This window comes from Hemitrygon akajei, chromosome 18 (assembly GCF_048418815.1).
Source record: "Hemitrygon akajei chromosome 18, sHemAka1.3, whole genome shotgun sequence".
In the NCBI taxonomy this organism is placed as follows: domain Eukaryota; kingdom Metazoa; phylum Chordata; class Chondrichthyes; order Myliobatiformes; family Dasyatidae; genus Hemitrygon; species Hemitrygon akajei.
The window spans coordinates 59,402,205-59,419,613 of record NC_133141.1 but is presented as its reverse complement, the minus strand read 5'-3'; the positions used below and the strand labels follow the sequence as shown (position 1 = coordinate 59,419,613).

Below are 17,409 nucleotides of genomic sequence, written 5' to 3'. Positions count from 1 at the left end.
AGGAAGATATTTAGGAAGATAAATTGATATTGAACAGAAATTGATTCTTGTATATTAGGAGAATCAAAAATGAGGTTAGTGAAGAAAAGTAGCATCGAGTTAAAAGGTCAGTTATGATTATACTGAACAACAGACATGTCAAGAGGGGTTGGATGGCCTACTCCTGTTTATTTCTTGTTCTAATTATAGCAGAACCTTTCCAATGCAATTACCAGTTTTATTACCTTTACAAATATGATCCAGATAATGTCTTCCTTATGCAGGGTACTTATCAGCATTCAAGACATGCCCATCATCTCAAAATATATATTTGCTCCTAATAGATCCCACTTCATCTCTTACTACGTGGGCTGCAGGTTAATGTAGTGGCTAGCATAATGTTTTACAATGCCAGTGACCCCAGGGTTCAATTCTGTTGCTGTCTGTAAGGGGTTTGTATGTTTTCCCTGTGAAAGCATGGTGTTCCAATTTCCTTCCACATTCCAAAGACATAGCTGTGGGCCTGCTATGTTGGCACTAAAAGCATGGTTACATTTGCAGACTGTCCCAAGCACATCCTCAGATTGTGTTGGTCACTGACGCAAATTATGCAAATGTATTTCAATGTACATATGACAAATAAAGCTCATCTTTACCTTTGCTGAGGATAGACGGATAGATTATTGGAATCCCCAAATTAATCGCTATTTTAGTTTCATACTATTTGCAAACATTATTTTTCTCTTTACTTTCTTTTTAATTAATTGTATTCAGCCTAATTTCCATTTAAAAAATTTAAATAGGTATTATGAGCCTCCTTATTAAAGGAAAAACTAAATAATTCAGCTGATTTTCATGGAACAATGATGTTAGAATTTTCCACTTAGTTCAGATACCTATCCAAAGGATTGGTTGAAGCATTGCTAATAAAGACCTTGCAACTGAGATCCAGAGCCGGCCCACGGTGCAGATTTGTGAATCTTCTTCATCTTCCAATGTGTAGTTCTCGCCAAGTACTTTCACTGGCTGCCCTGCATGAATAGTTCCACTTAACACCCTGCCAAATGCATGGAACTGAACACCATCCTCTGTACTATACATTTTAGTTGTGTGGCACATCAAAGGCCCCTATGTAAAGAAAAAAGTGCAGGCATTATACATAACAGTTCCATCGTTGTAGGTTTAGATTAATATAAACAGAAGAAACATTTGTTAATTAAACGAACACAAGAATGCTTAAATCTTCCTAAAATTACAAAACAATGTTCCTCATTAGTCAGCAATAAAACACTAAATAGTTTAGTTCACTGTTGCTGCTATTTGACAAGTGAGTCATTGATTATGGTTATGGAATCAGCCCACCCTCATGAGCCTGCAAGCAAATCACTTCAAAGAATTTTACTTACATCGGGATCACATTCTATCATTGTTTCACCAAGATCCAAATCCAGGTTGCCTGTGTAAGTATGTTCGATCTTATTCCTTGCACCCGACTGAGGTGATGGAATATGCTGTACACACATGTCCACCAAACCTATAGAAAAATTGTATTGGTATCATGGGTCTTTAAGCAAGTCTTTTCTAAGGATGTAATAAAATTTGCAATAAATTGTGAAAACAAAAGGCTGCATTGTCCTTTTCATTGCAACAATTTGTTCAAATTGACTTTACATGCAGGTTCTAATAGATTAAGTCGGTTACAGCTATTCTGTAAATTTCTTACAGAATACACATCACACAGAGAAAAAGCTCTCTATCTACTCCCACCATAAAGAATAAAGTAATATAGCAATCTTAACTGTGACATGTCCTGAACTTTTATAGCTACTAATACAAAATATACTAATACTTGAACATAACTTCTAAGTCAAATCTTGGAATCATTCAAACCCTCCTAACTTTTACCTCAAGGTGCCACACATGGGCAGTTTAAGGCTTTCCACTTAACCAACTATCCATCGATTTCCTATAACAGCTCTGACAGACAAAATCAAATGCTTTTCCATAATTTATATTTTAAAACTTGGGGGTTTCTACAATAACTCTTTGTCGTAACTCAATTAATATAACAGATACAAGAACTAGGTTATACTGTTCAAACTGCAAGTACTATTTTCAGCTACTTTATGAAGATTACCCTTTTAAGACATTTGAATCATTCTGAATATTATAGCTTCTTCAATTTTAATTACGTCAAGCACATTTATGAACATAGAAAAGCATAAAGTTATAATTTCTATTCAATCCATTGCATCCATGCCAAATGAAAAAGAACAACTTAGACTAACCTAACTATCACCACCCTTGTACATTAACACCCATTAAATAACTCTTCTTTTAAATGTTGAGGGTGTCTTCTGCCAATGCTTAACGAGTTGAGGGTTCTCGGCTCCATTACTCTTCAGTCAAAAAATATTCTCCACTCTCCTCTAACCTATCAATTTTGTTGAAGGTTCTTTCTATTCATATTTTAATCAATGCAAAGAGAAATACAGGTTTCTCCTGCTATCTGAAGATAGAGCGTTCCTATGAAACGGTTCGTGAGGCAGAATGTCCTAAAGTGAATAAGCAATTACCATTTATTGATATGGGAAAAATGAGAGCATTCCCAGACCCAAAAAATAACCTACAAAATCATGCCAAATAACACATAAAACCTAAAAAAACAGTAACATATAGCAAAAGCAGGAATGAAATGATAAATACACAGACTATTAAAGTAAAAATACTTTTCTGCAATCATTGCAGCACTGTCTAGCATAACGAAAATCTCACTATGTAGCGTATAATCTCACTACGTAGCGCTACTAGCGTAGCGGAAGCACTCTCTCCAGTAACCTTTAAGCTATGAAGCTGCCAAATCATACCAAATAACACATAAAAATACACAGCCTATATAAAGTAGAAATAATGTATGTACAGTGTAGTTTCACTTACTGGAATCAGGAAGACAGCGAGCACACTGATGATGGTGTGTTAGGCTGAGTCAGAGGTTGGGGTGTTCGGCAATTTTTTCCAATAAATTGCTGTTTCGTCACAGTTAAACACTTGCTTATACGAGTAACCACCTTCTGTAATTACTTTCTTCAGTTCTGTTGGGAACTTTACGGCAGCTTCAGTATCAGCCAAAGCACTATCTCCAGTAAACGTTAAAACTATGAAGCTGCCGAAAAGTTCCCAGCAGACTAAAAGAGACCACTTTGCTACGAGCAGAACCAATAGTAACATTGGCAGCTTTCAAGATTCTTTCTCTCTGCATGTAAATAGTGCGAATGGTGGACGCAGGCAAGTTCAATGTGTGGACCACGATCAAAACACTTTATTACGTCCAGTTTTACGCTAAGCGTAACACCCTTATGAGCTCTCTTAGGCTTTTCCGATATCTTAGGACACATATTGCTAATAGATGCACAAAATAAATCAAGATAAAGCACAATGGCTGGTGGTGTAGTGGCATCAGCGCTGGACTTCTGGGTGAGAGGTCCCGAGTTCGAATCCGGCTGGCTCCCTTGCACACTCTCCATCTGTGCCTGGGTTGAGTAAAATAAAAACCTGGAGAGGGATGGGCTCTGCCAGGTTTCACACGCCGTACAATGAGCAATCATCAAAAAGATCATGCAAAAAGCTTAAGGGCACACACACACAAAGCACAGATGCTCACAGACACGTGTTTAAGCTCTGGCGGCTTGATGCTGAATGCAGTTCCTGGGGAGGAGCTTGGCTGACGCGCGCTGCCTTTTTTCGTAAAAGCGAAAACTCTTTGATTAGCAAAAACAGGTAACTAATGTAGGTCTTTCGTAAAAGCAAGGCATTGTAAAGCCAATGTTCGGAAAACGGGGGCCACTTGTACACAAAAAAATTGCCTACTGCATCTTAAGCATTTCACCAGTGAATTACCTGTAAAGTCACCAAAGAACTTCTTACAGACCAGTCGAAGCAAGGGCCTGATATTTAGCTTTAACTCCTCCTTTGTTAAGTGAATACCGAGCTCATCTAATGTACGTGGCAAAGTAGTATCCACATCACCAACAACCTGCAGAGTTCATACAAACAGCTTCAGCACATTATCTATAATCCTGCAGCTTCTAGTAACATTTAAAATGATTTCTTGATATTGTCTCTCCTCCCCATTGAGGCCATTTCTTTGCCCATTTCTCCCACTTCTCCTACCTTGCTCTAATTATTGTTGCATCTGCTAGCCCCACTTTACCTTCTCAACACTGACTATACATTGCTATTTCTTGCTTAAAGTAGAGAAATAACATAATATGAACAGCTTAACAACATCCATAAGATATGACAAAGTTCATTTCCTCATGAAAAGTTGGATTCTACATTTTGTACATCTACACCTGAAGGTCAGAGAAAAGTTTTTTGCTTGATATTTTGAGTGAAGTGTCATCAATAAACAAAAGCACCAGGAAGTGCACCATTAAAATCTCTAACCATGAATAGTAAATTAAACAATGTGACTTCATGTTTAGTTTGGGAGGTTCGCAAAAAAAAAAATGCCTCCGAAAGTATGCACAGTGACAACATGAGGAAATCTGCAGATGCTGGAAATTCAAGCAACACACACAAAATGCTGGTGGAACGCAGCAGGCCAGGTGGCATCTATAGGAAGAAGTACAGTCAACATTTCGGGCTGAGATCCTTCGTCAGGACAACAGTGACAACTTTCTTGGATACATCATTCCAGTTCATCAGCATCACTGTCCACATTCTGACCAAATGGGAGGATTCACAATAACTATATCAAAGTTAAAAACTGAAAGTTTAGTCTTACTTCTATCATATTTGGCCTAAGTATTGCTTTTTCATACATTTCCATGTATCATTTCATAAGGTGTTGGAGGAACACCTTATATTCCATCTGGGTAGCCTCCAACCTGATGGCATGAACATTGATTTCTCTAACTTCTGTTAATGCCCCTCTTCCCCTTCTTATCCCATCCCTAATTTTTAATTTTTAGTATTTTTTTCTCTCTCTTTCCCTCTCACAATAACTCCTTGCCTGTTCTCCATCTTCTTCTGGTGCTCCCCTCCCCCTTCCTTTCTTCCAAGGCCTTCCGTCCTATGATATTCCCCCTTCTCCAGCCTTGTATCCCTTTTGCCAATCAACTTCCCAGCTCTCCCTTCTGTCTTCTCCTATCATTTCGGGTCTCCCCATCCCCCTCTCAAATCTCTTTTTTCCATCAGTCCTGACGATCTCGACGCGAAATGTCGACTGTACTTCTTCCTATAGATGCTGCCTGGCCTGCTGCGTTCCACTAGCATTTTGTGTGTGTTGCTTGAATTTCCAGCATCTGCAGATTTTCTTGTGTTATCATTTCATAACTTTCTTTAGCAGAAAGGGACAGACCAGCTATCAGATTAATCCCATTTCTCCACTTTTCCCTGTACTCTTCATACACGTGTCTATTAACATAGCCCGATTTTTCTACCAGTCAACCACATTAGGGGTAATTTACAGGACCTCATGGTTGCAGGACCATCAAGTGATTATCAGAGATGTGAGAGGAAACGGGCAGGCAGAAGACACCTCACCGGTGCATTATAAAGTCTCAATGTTACATCCTTGCTTTTAAATTCGAGTCCTCTTGAAATGAATGCTAACATTGCATTTGTCTTCCTCACCACAGACTCAACCTGCAAATTAACCTTCAGGGAATCCTGCACGAGGACTCTCAAATCGCTTTGCACCTTGGATATTTGAATTTTATGCTTTTATTCCTTCTACCAACCTGCATGACAATATACTTCCTAACAGTGTATTCTATCTGCCACCTCTCTGTCCATTCTCCTAATTCGTCTAAGTCATTCTGTGGCCTCTTCCTCAAAACCATCTGCCCCTCCACCTATCTTCATATCATCTGCAATCTTTGCCAAAAGCCACCAATTCCACCATCCAAATCATTGACATAAAATGTAAAAAGAATCGGTCCTGACACAGACTTCTGTAGAACACCACTACTCACCAGCAGCCAATCTGAAAAGGTTCCCTTCATTCCCACCCTTGTCTCCTGCCAGTCAGTCACTGCTATATCCATGCTAGAATTGTCCCTATGATACTTGCTTGCTAAGCAGCTTCGTGTGGCAACTTGTCAAAGGCCTTCTGAAAATCCAAGTGGACAACATCAACCTGCTTGTCTATACTGCTTGTCAATTCTTCAAAGAATTCCAACAGATTTGTCAGGCAAGATTTTCCCTTGGGGTAACCATGCTGACTACAGCTTATTTTATCACGTGCCAAGTACCCTGACACCTAATTCTTAATAATCGACACCAACGTCTTCCCGACCACTGAGGTCAGACTAACTGGCCTATAGTCTCTTTTCTTCAGCCTCTCCCTTCTTGAAAAGTGGAGTGACATTTGCAATTTTCCCAAAATCTAGTGATCCTTGAAAGATCATTACTAATGCCTCCACAATCTCCTCAGCCTCCTCTTTCAGAAACTTGGGGTGTATACCATTTGTTCCAGGTGACTTATGTACCTTCAGACCTTTCAGTTTCCCAAGAACTTTCTCTCAAGTTATGATAACTTCACATACTTCATGAACCCTGACACCTCGAACGTCCACTATACTGCTAGTGTCTTCCACAGTATTCAGTTTGTCCGCTATTTCCTTGTCCCATTACTACCTCTCCAGCATTGCTTTCTAGCAGTTTGATATCTACTCTTGCCTCTCTTACACTTTATGTATCTGAAAAAACTTTTGGTATCCTTTTTAATATTATTGGCTAGCTTACTTTAACATTCCACCTTTACCTTAATGACATTAGTCACCTTCTGTTGGTTTTTAAAAGCTTCCCAATACTCTAACTTCCTACTAGTTTTTGCTCTACAAACCCCATTTCCAGAAAAGTTGGGATATTTTCCAAAATCCAATAAAAACAAAAATCTGTGATATGTTAATTCACGTGAACCTTGATTTAACTGACAAAAGTACAAAGAAAAGATTTTCAATAGTTTTACTGACAAACTTAATTGTATTTTGTAAATATACACAAATTTAGAATTTGATGGCTGCAAAACACTCAACAAAAGTTGGGACAGAGTAAAAATAAGATTGAATAGTGCACAGAATATTCAAGTAACACCAGTTTGGAAGACTCCACATTAAGCAGGCTAACTGGTAGCAGCTGCGGTATCATGACTGGGTATAAAAGTAGCGTCCATCAAAGGCTCAGTCTTTGCAAGCAAGGATGGGTCGTGGCTCACCCCTTTGTGCCAAAATTCGTGAGAGAATTGTTAGTCAGTTCAAAAGGAACATTTCTCAATGCAAGATTGCAGAGAATTTAGGTCTTTCAACATCTACAGTACATAATATTGTGAAAAAATTCAGAGAATTCAGAGACATCTCAGTGTGTAAAGGGCAAGGTCAGAAACCACTGTTGATCACTGCGTGATCTTCGAGCCCTCAGGCGGCACTGCCTAAGAACCGTCATGCTACTGTGACGATTATAGCCACCTGGGCTCAGGAGTACTTCGGAAGACCATTGTCACTTAACAGTCCGTCAGTGCATCCAGAAATGCAACTTGAAACTGTATTACGCAAGGAGGAAGCCATACATCAACTCTATGCAGAAACGCCGGCGAGTTCTCTGGGCTCGAGCTCATCTCAGATGGACCGAAAGACTGTGGAACCGTGTGCTGTGGTCAGATGAGTCCACATTTCAGCTAGTTTTCCGAAAAAACGGGCATCGAGTTCTCCATGCCAAAGATGAAAATGACCATCCTGATTGTTATCAGTGAAAGGTGCAAAAGCCAGCATCTGTGATGGTATGGGGGTGCATCAGTGCCCACGGCATGGGTGAGTTGCATGTATGTGAAGGTACCATTGACTCTGAGGCGTATATTAGGATTTTAGAGAGACATATGTTGCTCTCAAGGCGACGTCCTTGCTTATTTCAGCAGGACAATGCCAGACCACATTCTGCACGGGCTACAACAGCGTGGCTTTGTAGACACAGAGTGCGTGTGCTTGACTGGCCTGCTGCCAGTCCAGATCTATCTCCTATTGAAAATGTATGGCGCATCATGAAGAGGAGAATCAGACAACGGAGACCACGGACTGTTGAGCAGCTGAAGTCTTATATCAAGCAAGAATGGACAAAATTTCCAATTGCAAATCTACTACAATTAGTATCCTCAGTTCCAAAACGATTAAAAAGTGTTATTAAAAGGAAAGGTGATGTAACACAATGGTAAACATGCCTCTGTCCCAACTTTTGTTGAGTGTGTTGCAGCCATCAAATTCTAAATTTGTGTATATTTACAAAATACAATTAAGTTGGTCAGTAAAACTATTGAAAATCTTTTCTTTGTACTTTTGTCAGTTAAATCAAGGTTCACGTGAATTAACATATCACAGATTTTTGTTTTTATTGCACCTTGGAAAATATCCCAACTTTTCTGGAAATGGGGTTTGTATTATATGCCCTCTCTTTGGCTTTTTTGTTGTCTTTGACTTCTCTCCTTAGCCATGGTTGTGTCATCTTGCCTTTAGAATACTTCTTCCTCTTTGGGATGTATATATGCTGTGCTTTCGGAATTGTTTCCAGAAATTCCAGCCACTACTGCTCTGCCATCACCCCTGCCAGTGTTCTTTTCCAATTAATTCTGGAAAACTCCTCTCTCATGCTTCTGTAATTCCCTTTACTCCACTGTAATACTGATACATCTGACTTTAGCCTCTCCTGACTTCAGGGTGAATTTGATTATCTTATGATCACTATGATGATCACCCCCCCCACCCCCCCAAATTGTTCTTTTACCTTAAGCTCTCTAATCAATTCAGGTTCATTGCACAACACCCAATCCAGAATAGCTGGTTCCCGAGTGGTCTCAACCACAAGCTACTCTTAAAAAGCCATCTCGTAAACACTCTAGAAATTCCCCCTCCTGGAATTTTCCCAGTCTACCTACATATTGAAATCCCCTAAACTATATTAATATTGCCCTTTGGCATGCATTTTCTATCTCCTGTTGTAATTTGTTGACCACATCCTTACCACATCAAGGATTTTTTTTACCCTTACAGTTCCTTAGCTTTATCCACAATGATTCAACACCTTCCAACCTTATACCTTGACTAAAATTTGTGCAGGATGCTAGTGTCTATTCTTTCCACAAATACATGAACATCTTCTAAGTTCTATCCTTGTTCAAGACTTCTAACATATACAGTATTTTGCCAAAGAAAACATTCCTTCTAATATCGTTAGCAACTCTCATATCAAATTATACATATTTGCAATACATACCTGAGAAAGAATTTTATAAACGGGTTCCAAAATAAATTCTACAAAGCTTCTCTGAGAGTTACTTGTTGGGGCCTTCTTTGTAAACTTCCGTCTGAAAGGGAAAATTAGTTTTTGTATATATTAGCTGGAAATCAATGATAAAGTGTTACATTTTCAATGTTTAACAAGCCAATTCACAAATCTCATTAAAATATACAATAAAAATCTAATTTACACATTAAAAATCTATTTACACATTCTTGCCTTTCCTTTTCTCTAGGCGAGTTGGATCAAGTTATAAAGCAATGCCACACTAACGGCAGGTGGCAAAAGTACCAGTCATAGAAACTTGAGAAATACAGCACAGAAGCAGGCACTCTGGCCCATCTAGTCAATGCCAAAACCATTTAAACTGCCAACTCCCATCGACTTGCAGCCGGACCATAGCCCTCCATATCCCAACTATCCATGTAACTATCAAACGTCTCTTAAACATTGAAATCAAGCCACTTTCAGGCTCTGACGACCAGACAATATAACAGTTTCTTCCCCCAAGCTATCAGACTCCTCAATACCCAGAGCCTGGACTGACACTAACTTACTGCCCTCTACTGTGCCTATTGTCTTGTTTATTATTTATTGTAATGCCTGCACTGTTTTGTGCACTTTATGCAGTCCTGGGAAGGTCTGTAGTCTAGCGTAGTTTTTTTCCTGTGCTGTTTTCACATAGTTCAATGTAGTTTTTGCACTGTTTCATGTAGCACCATGGTCCTGAAAAACGTTGTCTCGTTTTTACTGTGTACTGTACCAGCAGTTATGGTCAAAATGACAATAAAAAGCAACTTGACTTGAGTTGGCAACTCATTCCACACTCTCATGACCCTCTGAATGAAGAATAATTTTATAAACAGGTTCCAAAATAAATTCTACAAAACCTCTCAGAGTTATTGGTTGGGGCCTTCTTTGTCTGAAAGGGAAAATTAGTTTTTGTGTACATTAGCTGAAAATAATTACAAAATGTTACATTTTAACAGTAGACATAGAATGTTTAACAAGCCAATTCACACATCTCATTAAATACACAATTAGAAAAAAATCTGATTTACACATTAAAAATCTAGTTGCACATTGTCTTCCCTTTTCTTTAAGTGAGTCCTCATGTTCTCAAACTTATCATCTTTCACACTTAGCCATGCTCTCTATTTGTAGTCCCATCCAACCTTAGTGGAAAAGCCTGCTTGCAATTTACCCTCATAATTTTATATACGCTCAGACTGCGCCTTGCAGTTATTCAATTCTTTATTGACTTTTTTTTAAATGACAAAAATTCATTCTAAACACTTAAAACTTCGAGAGCAGCCACCATTACAGTAAACATTCAATCAGCCAATGAGAGTGCTTTACATGCGTTCTGAGCCATTCACAGTCAATCATGTATTAGTTCACACTCTGCCTCCCCTACATGCGTAAACATTCTTGATCCCTCACCAATTAATTTCATATTTTTTTTTAGCCATAATGTCTGGAAAACAGCCTGCTACTTCCAGTGAAGGTAGTACATCTAAGATGTCCAGGAATAGCATGAAAATGGATGTGAATCTGCAAGGGATAGAGTGTTTGGAAGCTGGTGAGTGTCAGGTTGATGTTGATGCCTCTTTGAAATTGGCTACATCAATGATCAGAACAATTATAAAAAATGCAGACAAGATAAAAGCTTCTGCAATGACCACCTCAAAGTTAGCGTCAACAAAGATGACTCATTCAAGCAGCCATTTGCTTGAAATAATGGAAAATAGACTAAATATATGGATGGTTGACCAAATGCAATTAAACATGCCCCAAAACCAGTTGATAATAATGGAAAAGGCAAAAAACATCTTCAATCACATTCAAGAAGAAGAAGATACATCGGTAACATTCACAGCCAGTAGAGGTTGGTTTGATAGATTTAAACAGCGCAGTAACCTCCATAGCATACCTATCTCTGCTGAAGCAGCTAGTGCAGACAGCAAGGTAGCACAGGATTTTCCTGCCCAAGCCATAATCGAAAAGGACGGATATCCTTCCGAGCTTGGCTTCAATATGGATGAAACGGCCTATTTTGGAAAAGAATGCTTTCATCCCTTGTGCTTTCATCCCCCAAGAAGAGAAACATGTTGCAAAGGACCAGTTAACTTTACTTTGGTCAGAGGGTGGTAAATCTGTAGAATTTGTTGCCATGAACGGTTGTGGAAGCCAAGTCATTGGGTGCATTTAGGTTCTTCATTAGCCAGGACATCAAAGGGTATGGGGAAAAGGCAGGGGAGTGGGTATGACTGGAAGAATTGGATCAGCCCATTGTGTATCGCTCTGAAACACGTAAGCAATGAAAGACATTTTAAACTCAAGTCTAACAGTGATTTGGAAATCAAAACAAGAAAACCTGGATGACGATTGATGGTCTACCACATTTTTGTCCAGCAGTGAAGCGGTATTGTGAGAGCCTTGAATCTAAAGCATTGTTGGTGCATGATAATGGACATGCTTTGGACCTACATTTCTGTAGAAGAGGTTTACCTTCCACACAACGTCACTTCATTACTGCAACCAATGGATCAAGGTATAATATCGAATTTTAAAGCCTACTACCTTCATCGCACATTCAAGCAATTTGTAGAAGAAACAAAAGGTCAAGACAAACAATCAATCAGGCAATTTTGGAAAAACTACAACCTCATGAAAGCTGTAGACAACACCAGAGCAGCTTGAGATGAAGTAACTTCAAGCTGCATGAACGGAGCGTGGAGGAAGCTATGGTCATAAGTACGTAACGACATTCTAGGAATTCAGGCAGATCCAGTCATCCAAAACATCATTAAACTGGCCAATAAAGTGGGATTAGAGGATGCTAATGATGGTGATGTTGAAGAGTTACAGCATTCTCATGGTGAGAGCCTTAATAATTGGCAGAGCAATGCATCCTGGGTGAATCAGAGGACACAGATGGAGAAGAGGAAACACCAGCAAGAAACCTCACCACAAAATTCCTCAGCACTAGCATCACCACGATCACACAATCCATGGACTAGTTCATCAATAATGACCCTGCCTGGGAGCAAAGCAACAAGGAAAAGAGAGGCATTCTCTACATGATTTCCGACTACCGAAAACTGCTTCATGAGAAAAGGCAGTCAAATCTCAACACCTACTTGAAGAAGCAGCCAAAGTTGGAGGAGGACCCTCAGACTGGATCCCCTCAAAAATGTAACCACCACCTGCTTCCCTCCGCTGCTGCTATAATGTGTTGCTGCTCTACTGTTTGCTCCACGAATTACTGTGCATACATAAAATAATATTGTATCTTGGGTTTGATTTTTTTTATACACATGTCCATTTATGTAATGTTATAAAGACCCCGCATAGCACTGATTTACATAGTGCTCTATCTCCGAGGAAGCATTCAGCACGGTCCGAGTGTGCCTCTATCAAATCTCTTCTCAATCTTCTACAATCTAAAGAATACAGACCTAACATAATCAATTTTTCATTATAACTCACGCCCTCCAGACCCAAAAACATTCTAGTAAATCTTCTCTATACTATTTCAACCTTTCCTGTAGGTAGGTGACGAAAACTGAACATAATACTCCAAATTAGGGCTTATCAATGTCTTATACAACTTCAACATAACATCCCATCTTCTGTACTCAATGTGTCAAAAGCTCTCTTTATAACCCCATCTACCCGTGACACCATGAATAATGTATCTATATTTGCAGATCCCTTTGTTCTACTACACTTCTCGATGCCCTACCGTTCACTGGGTAAGACCTACCCTGGTTGGTCCTACCCCACCCCCCCCCGAAGTGCAACACCTCAAACCTGTCTGCATTAAATTCCACCTGCCATTTTTCCAGCTGATAACAGAAACCTCTGCAAGCCACGGTTGCCTTCCTCACTGTCCCCCATAATCTTTGCTGATCCAGTTAACCACGTTATCATCCAGATCATTGATATAGACGACAAACAGCAAAGGACCCAGCACCAATCCCTGCAGCACAGCACTAGTCACAGAAATAACCATCCAGCTCCATTCTCTGGCTTCTCCACAAAGCCGATGTCTAACTCAATTTACTACCTCATCCTGAATGCCAAGCAACTGAACTTTCTTGACCAGCCTCCCATGCGGGACCTTGTCAAATGCTTTACTAAAGTCCATGTGGACAACATCTACTGCCTTGCCTTCATCCACTTTCCTGGTAACTTCCTCAAAAAATCTCTAAGACTGGTTAGACATAACCTACCACGCACAAAGCAATACTATCATTAATCAGTCCATGTCTATACAAATATTTATATATCTGGTCCCTTAGAATACCTTCCAATAATTTTCCCACAACTGATATCAGACTCACCAGCCTATAATATTCTAGTTTATGTTTGAAACCTTTTTTAAACAATGGAACAACATTAGCTATTCTCCAATCCTCTGGTACCTCTCCTGTCACTAAGGATGTTTTAAATATCTCCGCTAGGGCCCTAGCAGTTTCTGCATTTGCCTCCTGTAGGGTTCAAAGAGACACCTTGTCAGGCTCTGGGGATTTATCCACCCTGATTTGCCTCAGGGTAGCAAATATCTCCTCTGTAATCCATACAGGCTCCATGAAGTTGATGCTGCTTTGCCTCACTTCTATAGACTCTGTGTCCGTCTCCTGAGTAAATGCAGATGTGAAAAATGCATCTAGGGGATCTCTGCCATTTGTTTTGGCTCCACACATGAATTACCATTCTGGTTTCTCAAAGAACCATTTTTGTCTCTTGCAATCCTTTTGCTCATAACTTATCTGTAGAATCTCTGTATAATCTTCTTCACCTTGTCTGCTAGAGCATCTTCATGCCTTCTTTTAGTACTCCTGATTTCTTTCTTAAGTGTTCTCCTGCATTTCTCATATTCAAATACTCTCATATTTCTCATTTGCCTGCCTATACCTGCTATACACCTACTTTTTCTTAATCAGGGCCTCAATATCTCTCAAACCAAGTTTCCATAAACCTGCTGTCCTCATCTTTAATTTTGACTGCAACATACAAACTCTGTACTCTCAAAATTTCACATTTGAAGGCCTCCCACTTACCAAGTACACCTTTGTCAGAAAACAGCTTGTCCCAGTCCACATTTGCTAGATTATTTCTGATACCATCAAAATTGGCCTTTCTCCAATTTAGAATCTCAACCATGGACCAGACCTATCTTTTTGCATACTTACTTTGAAACTAATGGTACTGTGATCATTAGGTGCAACGTGTTCTTCTACACAAATTTCTGTCACCTGTCTGGACTCATTCCCTAATAGCAGATTAAGTGTCGCATGTTCTCTCGTTGGGACTTCTACGTATTGGTGAAGGAAACTTTCCAAAACATATTTGCAAAGTCTATCCCATCTAGTCCTTTTACAGTATGGGATTCCCTGTCAATATATGGAAAGTTAAAATCACCTATCACAACCTTGTATTTCTTGCAACTGTCTGTGATCTCCACAAATTTATTCCTCTGAATTCCTAGGACTGTTGGGTGGCTTGTAATGTGGTTATACCCTTCTTATTTCTCAGTTTTACGCATCATACATCTCTAGTCAAATTCTCCAGTCTGTCCTGACAGATTAGTACCGTGACATTTTCCCTCACTACTAACTGTACCCCTCCTTCCTTTCATCCCTCACGCTCTGTTACACCTAAAACAACGAAACCACGGAATACTGAGCTGCCAGTCCTGACCCGCCTGCAACCAAATCTCACTAATAGCTACAACGTCATAATTCCAGGAGTCAATCCATGCCCTGAGCTCATCCTCCTTTCCTACGATAATTCTTGCATTGAAATATATGCAGCTCAGGACTCTAGGCACACCATGCTCAACCTTTTGATTTCTGACTTTGTACGAGATTTTACCAACATCTGTCTGCACAACCTCTTCACTAGCTGTTCTGGCACTCTGGTTCCTATCCTCTTGCAACTCTAGTTTAAACCCCACCGTGCAGCATTAACAAACCCTCCTGCCAGGCTATTAGTTCCCCTCCAGTTCAGATGCAAACTGTCCCTTCTGTACAGGTCTCACGTTCCATGGAAAGGAGACCAATGATCCAAAAATCTTATGTCTTCCCTCCTACACCAACTCCTTAGCCACGTGTTAAACTATATACTCTTCCTAGTTCTGGTCTCACTAGTACGAGGCATGGGTAACAATCCTGATTTCACAACCCTGGGGGTCCTGCTCTTTAATTTTGCACCCAACTCCTTGAAGTCCCTATGCAGAACCTTGTCACTCATCCTACCCATGTCATTAGTACCTAACATGGACCACAACCTCTGGCTGTTCACCTTCCCACTTAAGAATGCTGAGGGCTCAATCCGAGATGTCCCGGACCCTGGCGGCAACATACCATCCTAGAGTCTTTCTGCTTTCCTACATTCCGCAAGATGAGCAGTCAACTGTTATGTTTGGCATATCTACTGTCCTAACTGAGCAGATATAAAGAGGAAAGGGGGGGAAAAAATACTTTACCTAGACCTTTTTTTTTGCTTTCTTTAACTGATGCCTCTCTTCTCTGAAGCCTTGAAGAGCTAAAGCCTCAAGATCACCACTCTGAATATGTCCACTCAGATGATGCCCACAGTGCTTGCCCCTGCCTTTAATTTGCTCTTGCTAATTAAACACTGATTGGTCACTAGTCAGAGCTCAATTACTAGTGAACTCAGAGTCTATTTACAGTGCAACAGTTAATGAACAGTCACTTACATTAAACTCAGTTTCTAGTGTCAGAGCTAAACGTTATCAGTGTGACTCTTTACATCTTACTGTAAAAGATGACAAAATAAAACTATTACAATAACAATGGTGTAATATTAATGCATTCTTTGATTGAGAACCAGTGGGGTAAATGCTGGTAGTCCATTTCTGATAAATCTAGATATTACAGAATGCATTAGCACAGATGTTGGAAAATGTTGTCAACTTCCCATATAAATGGCATTTTCCCACATAACTGACAGAAACATCAGCATTTCTGTATTAATTCAAGTCATGCAGTTGCATTTTAATTTTATTTTGCTGTTATTTTATCAACTGTGCTCCTAAACTGAATTCTTCACCTCAAAACCTGGTGCCAGATTGAACTAAGTGCAGAGATTACTTTCCACTGATTTCAATGAAGGAAACAGCTGTGAAAGACCAGGTGACGTATTAATTAATTTAGATTCTATAAATTTATAAATAAAGCAGATAAAATTACCTATATTTTCAAAACAATTAAAAAATTAAAGCAAACTTTAAAAATGCCATTTATTCAATAGAAAAAGAGCAAAATTCTCTCCTCTTTGGTTCAACATGTTTCAGGTAATGCCCGTCATCTCAAAACAGATGAATTTTCTCTTTTGAGGCAGAATGTTGGATCTGAGATGGAGAATTTTGCTCCTTTTCTTTTCAAATCTTTTTATTAATTTTTAAGAAAAACATAAGAAAAAATATTAGTACAAAACATTTGAGAGTACATAATAGATTAATTAACAATCAAATATGTATTAATCAATACATAGAGTCTCTCAAACTCATAGTATAATGTAAAGGAATTAAGAAAAAAAAAGAGAAAACCCCCCCCAAAAAAACAACTAAAAAAAAAACTAACCAACATGGGCAATCGCATAATGTTAAATACATACAGTAGTGCCAATGACTCCCAACCTCCATCCACACAATTCAGGATAGTAGCAATAAGGTTCAGGATCAGACCATTTAATTCATATGAAAATGTTGAATAAATGGTCTCCAAGTTTCCTCAAATTTAACTGAAGAATCAAAAACCACACTTCTAATTTTTTCTAAACTCAAACAGGAAATAGTTTGAGAAAACCACTGAAATACAGTTGGAGGGTTAATTTCTTTCCAATTCAGTAAAATAGATCTTCTAGCCATTAGTGTAACAAATGCAATCATTCGTTGGGATGAAGCGGATAAACACTTATTATCTATCATTGGTAGAACAAAAATTGCGGTAAAAGGATGTGGTTGGAGATTAATATTTAAGACTCTTGAAATAATATTAAAAATATCTTTCCAATAGTTTTGTAAACAAGGACAAGACCAAAACATATGAGTCAACGAAGCTATATCAGAATGACATCTATCACAGGTTGGATTAACATAAGAAT

General features: G+C 39.1%; 1 protein-coding gene across 2 annotated transcripts in view; it reads right to left on the bottom strand.

Moving 5' to 3' along the window:
• eftud2 (elongation factor Tu GTP binding domain containing 2) overlaps positions 1-17,409 on the bottom strand; it is a 117,280-nt gene that overhangs the window by 59,486 nt on the left and 40,385 nt on the right. For both annotated transcript variants that reach the window (XM_073071725.1, XM_073071726.1), the window contains exons 13-16: positions 9,247-9,337; positions 3,877-4,012; positions 1,386-1,513; positions 914-1,107 (exon numbers count right to left, since the gene is read on the bottom strand). In XM_073071725.1, the coding sequence (XP_072927826.1) occupies positions 914-1,107; positions 1,386-1,513; positions 3,877-4,012; positions 9,247-9,337 (549 nt within the window). The remainder of the gene's footprint in view (positions 1-913; positions 1,108-1,385; positions 1,514-3,876; positions 4,013-9,246; positions 9,338-17,409) is intronic.